The sequence below is a fragment of the Pygoscelis adeliae genome, unplaced genomic scaffold, assembly GCF_000699105.1.
Source record: "Pygoscelis adeliae isolate BGI_AS28 unplaced genomic scaffold, ASM69910v1 Scaffold209, whole genome shotgun sequence".
Classification (NCBI taxonomy): Eukaryota; Metazoa; Chordata; class Aves; order Sphenisciformes; family Spheniscidae; genus Pygoscelis; species Pygoscelis adeliae.
In genome coordinates, this window is record NW_008825538.1 from 3,321,483 (window position 1) to 3,331,405 (window position 9,923).

At 49.2% G+C, this 9,923-nt stretch overlaps 1 protein-coding gene across 1 annotated transcript; it reads left to right on the plus strand.

Moving 5' to 3' along the window:
• Positions 1–16: 16 nt before the first annotated feature.
• FOXI3 (forkhead box I3) lies at positions 17–1,285 on the plus strand. The gene is made up of 2 exons (XM_009331903.1): positions 17–116; positions 696–1,285. The coding sequence occupies exons 1-2, from the start codon at positions 17–19 to the stop codon at positions 1,283–1,285; spliced, it is 690 nt and encodes a 229-aa protein (XP_009330178.1).
• Positions 1,286–9,923: the final 8,638 nt, after the last annotated feature.

Below are 9,923 nucleotides of genomic sequence, written 5' to 3' on the forward strand. Positions count from 1 at the left end.
GAGGCGCGCCGGGACGATGCAGGTCCGGCCCGGCAAGGAGGGGACGTGCCGCTCTGGGGTCTTTGGGGGGACGCTGTGGGGTCACTGCTCCCGTCAGGCCCGGGCATGGGCAAGAGGTGTGTGGGGACAGCTAATGCCACCACAGCCCCCGCACACTAAGTGCGTGCCCCTGCTTGCTGTGAGGCAGCCAGAGCAGGGGGAGCCCTGCTTCGTGTTCCCTTTGGCCAGGTCTGAGGTAGAGGAGCAGATCCTCCAGGGAGGTTTATGCTCTGTGGTGGGGAGGTTCTCCTCCTCCATGTGGCCTCAAGGTTCACTTGGGCATTGGAGGAGTGGGTGTGATGATGTCCTGGAGCCAGGTCTTGAATCCTTGTTCTGGACAACAGACGGAGGAGGAAGAGGTATAGGAGAGGTGTGGGTGGCAGATCCTCCAGGGAGGTTTATGCTCTGTGGTGGGGAGGTTCTCCTCCTCCATGTGGCCTCAAGGTTCACTTGGGCATTGGAGGAGTGGGTGTGATGATGTCCTGGAGCCAGGTCTTGAATCCTTGTTCTGGACAACAGACGGAGGAGGAAGAGGTATAGGAGAGGTGTGGGTGCTGTGCAGATCAGACAAGGCATGGATATTGCTTATCTGTCTGCGGTGGGGCTTGCTGTCACAGAATTTGACTTTCTCTCTTGTTTCTCCTGTTTTCCACCAGGGAAGGGAAACTACTGGACCTTAGATCCCAACTGTGAGAAGATGTTTGACAATGGGAACTTCCGTCGCAAACGCAAGCGGCGCTCTGAGCCCAACGCCCCCGCGACTGCATCTGCAGCCTCCTCTCTGGGGGGCCTGAAGGCCGAGGAAGAGCGACCCATCCCAGCCACAGGCAAACCGTGTGGAAACAGCCCACCCCCAGAGCTGGACCCCTCGCCTTCTGCCAGGGACCATCCAAAAAGCTCCTCTCCCTCCGGTATCATTTCATCCACCCCTAGCTGCCTCAGCACCTTCTTCAGCGGCATGAGCTCCCTGAGCAGCGGAGGCAGCCGGCTGACAGGGGGTCTCGGCAGTGACCTGCATCACAGGAACTTCTCTGCTGGACAGCTGAGCAGTGGCACTTTCACCCCTTCCAGCAGCTCTTCTCAGGAGGTGCCTTCGCCAGACCAGCTGCAGCGGGTGGCGGGACCTTCCCCCGCCTACTACAGCTCCTTCCATCCCAGCAGCAGCAGCCAGGGAGCCCAGTACAACCACTACTACAACTTCACGGTTAACAGCCTCATCTACACCCGGGATGGGACGGAGGTGTAGGATGCTGGGGCAGTCAGCCGGCGAGCTCTGCAAAGGGAATGGGAGTTGCAGGTGTATTTGGCAGCACGGAGGACCGTATGCTTTTGCAAACAGCATTTCAATGTGGACGCTTCCCGGGAGTTCTTCCAGGAAGACAGATCTTCTCACCTTTCAAAATGAGAACGCCCCTTAAACACCAGCGGAAGGCAGATGCAAAGTCTTTTCCCCATCCTGGAAAATGTTAGGTGGTTTAGATGGCTTGCCATCTAACTTCTGCAGATGAAAGTGAACTGAATTAATGTTTTCAGAGGTTTCTAATCCTGAATGTAGAATAAGAAGTTTAAAAACTGTAACCGTAAAGCGATATCAGCAAGAGCCAAGTGTAGATATCCAGTGAGTCTTAGAAGAGAACAGGAAAAAACAAATGAAGAGATTTCTTATGAAGTGCCTTGTACAATGTGTTAAAAAACTCTTCTGCCAGCAATTGCCTCTGTAAGCCCTTGCTTTCTGCCCTGATCCTGCAATATGCAATGCACGGGGGAGATGCCCTGGGAAAACACCCACCCAAAACCTCCTCAAAACCCACAGAGGTTCTCTCTGGTCTTCCTGTGTATGGCATGTTGTACAGCCGGGGCCGTGTCTTGTAAAACAATCTTTTCCCCTGAGCTTAGTACCAAAGATAACTCTAGCCATGCAGCTTTAGCAAGAGAATAAACACTGGGGTATTTTTATACATATTTGTACGTAATGTAACTCTTCTGTACATATGTTTCTATGTGGTTTTATATTTGTAAATTATGCTCTGGAGCTGTACTTATTTATAATGTGTTTTAAACTTTGTTAAAGTTTATTTTACTTCGTTTCCCCTTCTTTTTTGTTGTTTTATTTGTTTTGAATTTTTTGTTGGTTTTGTTTTTCTTCGTTAGTATATTAATGCAACTTTTCAGGCTGAACAGCTGTTGGGAATAAAATGTTAACAATTGTTAGATTTTTGCCTGGTCGTTCCTCAGTATGTTTGAGGTATCGTAAAACTCTGTGGGAGCCAGGTTTTGCTTTCACGTGGGTTGGGATAAAAGGTGCAAAGATTTACGAACGATTCCATCTGCGCAGTAAGGCAGAAAAAAACCTGCTCTGGGCCCGAAGGAGACGCATCTGAGCTGATTTGCAGCCTCTCATAGTCTCGCTGTGCAGGGTGGGCACTCTGGGCTTTTTTGTTTGTTTTTGTCAACGGTCTGAATTACAACTGTCCTTTTTCAGCCTGGTTTAGTAAAAAAAAAAAATAAAAGCTGGCGAAAGTAAAAGAAGCGGGGCTGGTTCCAGCGTGGCGCTAGCTGGTAGGAGGTACGAAGTCTGAGCTTGGCTTTGGCTCGAGCCGTTTTGCAGATCGGTTTTTCGAATAGGATTGCACCTGCTTAAAACGTCAGGCTAGATGAGAAGTCGGGCCAGTCAGCCAGCGGGCCAGGCGGCCGTCCGCTGTAAACAGGCGCTCCTGAGAATCCTCCCCGGTTCATGCTGCTGGGAGAGGAGAATCCATCCTGGAGCAGCCATTATGCAAAACGATCAACTCCCAGTTCTTGCCGTTTGCATAAGCTGTTTTTTAGGCGCTGTGTGCGGGTAGAGCGTAAATATAAATGTCTTCATGAGGAATGTAGCATCAATAATGAAGTTAAGCATGAAATTGCAGCTATTTAACATATATGCATCTGCCCTGATATAAGGCCATCCCTGCAGGCTATTCAGAAAACAAAATTGTTGGCAGTGCGATGCAGCGCCTCTTCACTGGCTACCTGCATAACATACAGGGTAGTGATGCAAGACAAACCACTGGCCTGATCCAAAATATAATGAAGCCGTGACGAAACGTCAGATGACTTCCATGTGCTTGGGATCGGGACCAAGTACTTTCCCCAGCACTGGCCAACTGCCATTTGTGCAATAGCTGAGACCAGTGGGCGGGTGGCAACTCCTGCCTCTTCCCCCTCTCGCTCACCCCTTCCCGGCACAGATACCATCTTCCTGGCTTTAGGGGTAATTCCTCCATGTCTTGATTTTTAATTGCGTCTCGGGTGATGCAGTGGTAGTGATAATGGTAATAATGGGAGGGAAAGGGCCGACTGCCACTAGCAAAAAGACAAGGTGGTCAGTCTTGTCCTGCTCGAGTTCAATCGCACTAGGTGTGGAATAGCTTTATTTGGATTCTGGACTGCTGAGTTTGGTCTAAATGCAGTGGAGGGATTCCCAACACCTTCAAAAGATTTAAAGCCAGTCCTTAAGTAAGCCAGGAACTGCTTGCTCATGTATCTAAGTGACCATTGCACCCCTTCTCTGCTCCACCTGCCTGTTGTCAGATCTTAGCAAGCAGTGGGCCAATGCGGGACACTTGCATGTCTCCAGCTCATGTTCTTTCATCCAAATTTGTTTCAGGATTTACCCTCCGCCATTTCCATCAGCTGTATGTTTCTGCAGACGGTACCCATAGAAGTTTGCTCCTGAGGATCCCGAATCAGTAGCAAATTTGTGTTGCTGTGTGGTCTGCCTCTGGCAGTATGTCTTCAGCAAATATCCCATGGCTCAACAGACCTTCTCGTGCCACAGCGGTTGGGTGGTGGCATAGCCAGAACCTGCCAGAGCAGAACCAGGGAAGGATTCACCCACCACAGTGCTCCAGCCCCGCTCCTGAGGGATGGTGGTGGGCTCTAGGGAGGTTTTGGCAGCTCTACCCATCCCCGGTGCACCTTTCCTGCCATTAGCACCAAATCCCGCTCCCTCCAGGGAAAGTGAGCCCTTAGCTGGAACCAGGGGCTGTGGCCCCTCCTGTGGACACACCACCCCAAAGGCTGGTGTGCTCACGAGAAAGCAACCTGCCCAAGGGACACTTGAGAGTAGATTTCAGCAAATAGACACCTAGTCTGCAGAGAGGAGCCAAGCGAATGAGCTAATGGCAGCCTTTTAGGTTTCCTTTTGTCATTAAAAGAGACTCTTCTTTTAGCAAATCTTGAGAGAGGGAGGGCAAGAGGATTGAGTTTAATGAAAGGCACTTAAAAGCAGCAGGGCTATTGTCATGGGTTTGGGGGATTTACTGTGATTCCCCCATTGAAGAAGGGGGAAGACAAAGGCAATTAGCCTGCTGGTCCCACTCTGAGAGTCCCCACTCCCCTCTAAATGCCAAGGCCATGCCTGGGATGGGCAGTTCTCCATGACAATGAGCCTCTTCCCAGTCTGGGCCAGGTGATAGCCCAGCAGACCAGGGCTTAGCCTGCTCCCAGGAAAGTCAGCGGAGTATTGTCCTTCCCTTGGAGAAAGGCTCAAACTTCAGGCCTCTGTCCTCTCTGCTCTGGCAGCCATAGGAATCACCCTGTAAAATGACTTCTTCTGGCTTTGAGGGAGCAGTGATCTCATGGGGGGTAGTTGGGAGCCCACAGATCCCATCTGCTGGACGCTAAAGCTAAGTGTTGCAGGAAGTCTCATCTTTGCTTGGTTCCTCCACTTTCTAGGTGTCTAGAAAGATGCCACCTCAACTGGGCAAGACTGATGCAGTGCAGCGGTACTCGATGTGAAACCACAGTCGTGCTGACGGCTGCAAGCACAACTGCCTGGTACCTCTGCCCTGCGCTGCCTGTACCCTCCGAAACTCCCAGCCAGGGACCGTGGCTCTTCCAGCACACACAGCTACTAAAAAAGGCAGTCCCTGCTTGAAACGAAGTACAGTCCGAAGGCATTTCAAGAGACGCGTTGGATCAGTAACACAGATGCTTGCTGGCTCCTACGTATGGCACTTCTCCAGCACGGGGTCGTTTAACTTTGCTCAGTGCTGGCCTTATCGACATGCCAGCAAAGGTTCAGGCAGGCACCCACTGCAGGTCTGCACTTGAGCTACTCCACATTACAAAGGCTTTGCCAGTACAGCTGGATCAGCCCAGTCCCCTAGAGGAGACCCAGCTCCCATCAACAAAGGAAACTCTCGTGCCAGTAAAGTTAAACCCCCCACCCCCAGCAACACCGAGCATATTGTGGGGTGGTGGGAGGGGATTCAAGAGGCAGAACACAGCCATCCGCACTGGGTTTCATCACCCGCCAACTCTTTTGGAAACAGGGCTTCAATTACTGCCACTGGCCATGGACTGTGGTTTGCATCTCCTCTGAAGGAGGAGGCTTTTGATTTGCCCTGTCACTCACCAAGTCCATGAAAGTTGGCCACAGTACATTGTGCCTGTACAGAAGGTTTTATTGCCTTTGTTATGCTGACTGAGGGTGATTTTTCCCTGAAATCTTTAGGAATAGTTCAAAAGAAGTAGTAGCGTTCAAGGAAACCACTCTATGGATATCCTGCCCTTGCCCTCACTGTATTTCTAGCAATGGAAAATCTTCATTGGACTTCCTGAGGTAGGGCCACCAGCCCTGCAGATCTCACCTGACTTTGAATGCAACGTACCTGAATCCTGTCCTGCTCGTTCATGGGAGGTGGTCCTGTCGGTCTCATTCTGATAGCACATAAAATAAGAGGGACAAAACCTCATTTTGTAGCTTGACCCAAGAGAGGCAAGATGAGAATCAGACCTGGGTGATGGCACATAGATGGCTGATGCCTCAGTTAGAAATAGCTGTGCCAGATGGAGACTGCAATTGTTGGGAAATTGTTGTTTCTCCTTCGGCTTCGGCAAAAAAAAAAAGATGTTTTATTCCTCTGTTAGAAAAATCCCTCCAAAACAGATGTTTTTCCCGATTATTTTTTTTCTCTGATTGTTGAAAAACATGGATTTACCTTTTCTTTTTCCTTCTTTTTGGCAGAAATCTCCATCAAGCTGAACTCCCCCCCACCCCCTTTTTCTGTTAAAAAGAAGGTTGATGGAATGTTTTTGACCAAATTACCGAGTGCAATATTCACCTGGGTAAGGTGACGAGAATTTGCCCCTCAAGGAATAACTGAAGTGTAATGTAAAACATCAAAGGTGTTATTTTTTTTTACCTTATACCTGAGCTATCTCTGAATCATATCAAATAATCTTCTCGTTTCATAACACCATACAATGCAGGCTAAAAGTGTATGTGATCTGCTTTGTGTACTGCTGAATGGATGATTAAACTGTCTAACCTGAGGGATATTCATCCAGGGCCTGCCCCAAACACAGTGAAGTCAGGGGAAAGACTCCCACTGACTTCAGAGGGCTTTGGAGCAGACCCATAATCAGCCAGGCTCTAATATACTTCAGGTGGTGTCTATGAGACTGCCCGGGGACACGTAAAAGGAGCTAAAGATTGCACATTTGTGAATTAAACATCATAGGCCTGATCCAGGCAATTGGCTGCCGTAGGAGAGCGGAAGCCGTCCCCCCCGTCCACCCGGGCTCCTCAGATCATTTTCCCTTTCCTGCAGTCCATTGTGTCCGGGATTTATTGACAAAGCAAAGCTCTCGCCGTGCGGCTGGTCCACCTTTGCAATAAACAGTGACAAATCAGGTCAGGACTGATGGTTAATCTGCCCTTGGACCCTTCAAGTGGTGCTGATTTTATATCTAATTAAAGTAAATAGCGGAGCTGAGCTGTGCCATTTCCCTCCCAGGCTGGTTCAGAGGGTGGCAGAACCCACACCTCGCCCTACCACTTTGGGGCCACCACAAATAGCGATCCTGAAACACACAGGGTTAGTGCCTCAACTCCAAGAAAGCGGAGGGAGTCAAAGCTAACACGTAGCAGAATCAAGCTTGGACTTCCTTCGGCAAAGTGAATGATACTCAAATGGGGCCAAATTATACTGGGGGGGGGGAATGATATTTACACCCATGTAAGTCTTCTTCTAGTCTAGACGATGGACATCTAGTGAAGCTGCCAGGCAACAGGTTCAAAGCAGACCAGAAGAGGTGGAGGTGCCTTACCGGTGGTGGAGATGCCCTGGGGATCTCCTTGCTTCAGGAGGATGGAAGCTTGTAGGGAGACAGGACGGGTTCATAGAAAGGAAACCGAGCAGGGGTTAGGAAATGCAAAGACCCCCATCTTTAGGTAGAAAGTTCCTGAACTGCAAAGCGTTGGAGCATGGGAATGTATTTTGGGGAAGTAGCACTGAACGGGACAGCCTTCCCTAGGCAACCACCTTTCGGCACTGTGAGACAGGACAGTGAGTTCGACAGTCTGATCCAACAGAGCCATTTTATGTTGCTATATTTGTAATAGTGTAGTTGAAAGCAGCATTTCAAGTTTCCATCTTAGTACAGGCTGATGCAGAGCTCTGGCCAATCCTATTGATTTGCATCAGCACTGAAGACACTCAGCTTGCTGCAGCAGTTCTCACTCTAAAAAAAAGCTCTCTAAGTTAGGGCAGACAAGTTGCTCTCTGCAGGTGCCTATTTCTCTCCATCCAATGCAAAGGAAGCCTGGAGAGCTAATTTAGGCCAAGATTTTAGACCTCCCCCAGGGCAGGAATGTGCGGATATCTGCAGATATGGGGCATCTGTCATGTGTGGTCTTACATATGGTTACAAATAGTACCGTGGCCACCGGAGATGGAGGAGTCTGAGGAAGTTCCAAAGCAAGACACAGGCCTAATCCATAGGTGAGCCTCCTTGGTCATGGGAGAGGTACGGGAGAAGAAAACTCCTGCATAGTGTTTCCTTCTCCCATGCAGCAGCATCTCAGCCTTGCTTTTGTTCATTCAGTTCTGGGGAGAGACAGAGAATTTCTTTGAGGCGGGACAAGAAGGTTTGATGAGCTTTTTTATGCTACTTATTGTGTTCTTGTTCACGCACTGTCCTAATCAGTGTAGGCACCTTCAAGCAGTGCAACGTGATCAACATGTCACGTGTATTCTTTCTTTCCTGCTGCAAGAACTGCTCATGAAGTGTAAAGGTTTTAGTGTTGCAGGGAAATATTGTTTCCTACGTGTCCAGGCTGCTCTGCATTTCTCGTAGAAAAAGCTGTTTGCGAAGGGCAGCCTGGCTGGAGACGGCAAGAGGTGAGATTTGTGGTGCACTGAGATTTGCAGCTCCACCGCACCCTAAGCTGTCCCCAGCACCTGGGGCAGCAGTTTTGAAATCATGAGCCCAAATCATTATTTGATCAGTAGCGTCAAAACCATCGGATGTCTCAGTGGCAGAAGGCTGGACAACCTTTGCTGGGCAACAGGAGAGCAACACTCATGAGAATGCTATGGCAAGACGCCCTGGCCTTGCACTGGTGAAGCTCCATTAGGGCCCTTCATTAAACCAGAGCTCATCTCAAGTTCCGGGAAACAGATTCAGATCCTAGTGAAGACAACGTGAGTTCGTGGCTTTCCCGCAAGTTAGCAAGTTAAAATAAACCATAGTCTCTTCAGACAGAGCTCTCAGCTCACGGGAAAGGTAGGGACCACTTTGTCCCTGCTTGCATGTAAAGCCATGCAAGCTAATGGAGAGCAGCTGGGTTTGGTAGCCAAGGCAGTGTGTGCCTAAATGTGGATATATGTTGTCAAAAGATAATAAGAGCTGTCATACTTTGGTGGAGAAAAAATTACTGTCTTCTTCCTTTCCAACATTTGCAGCTTACCCTTGGCAGCACGGCAGGGAAGCAGACCTGACAAGAAACCAAGGAGACCCTTCAAAGAATCAGGGAATGCATTTATTAGAATTGAACAAGGGACTGTATTTATTTTCACTGTCCCTGACAGGGAATATGTGAGCGGTGGGAAGACTAGAGCAATGAGCATGTCATGAATGTTAAGGTCATTTATCATAACTCTGAATGCTGTTTCTTTCCAGACAGCAGCTGCTTGTCACAGTGTGAAACCTCATTCCCTACCCTGGAAAGGTGACAATCCAAAGAGACAAGTATGACTGAGGAAGTGTTACTGGCCCCATTTTACTGCCAGGGGTCAAGGAACATCATGGGAAAGTGATTTGCTAAAGGTCACACAGTGCTATAGCAGAGTTAGGTGCCAAATCCATACTTCCCAATGCCTCCGTCACAAAACTGTCCCTGCTGAGTCAGCCTGAAACACTCTAGCTGGCTCCAAAATCATTCTTCCTTGGTGCTGTTACAGGAAAGCACAGTGGATCACAACATTTCTTGCCTAAATCTTGCCTATAGCTGCTTTACACAGGAGCATGGCTGCTGCGGGGGGAACATTGGTCCTGCCTAGGGAATCCAGTAGCATTTAATCTTCCTCCCTCCAAACCCCACAAGTCACCTGCACAGCCAGGGGCTGGTTCTCTCCCAAGGGATTTTCATCGTGTGTAAGACCTGCTCTTAACCACGGGACAAATGGAAATGTGCTAAACCTGCCGGAAATAAATACCAGCAGCTTGTGATCCATTTCCATGCATTACAGATCTACTCAGGTTTTATAGCAGCAATGTTTAGTTTGCACCCCATGATCTTAGAAGAAAGGGTTAAAATGTGTTATGAGCCGAATCCTGCTCTGGAGATCTGATAATCTAATTACAGCAGTTCAGGTCCCTTCTCTACTCCCAGTGCAATCATGTTTGCATCCAGGAGTGATACCGATCTGATTCCACCCAGTTTGAGCTCTCTCCAAGCAGCAGCGTAACATGTGCTCCTTGCACTTGTGCACCTCCATGTAGCTGCTGCAATGCACTGAGAGCATCTGCTCTCCCTGTTCCCGGGTGTGGGGGCAGCTTTTTCCCCCGTTTTTGGTGGACAGATGAGCTCCTGACCTCTGGTTTGATGAAAT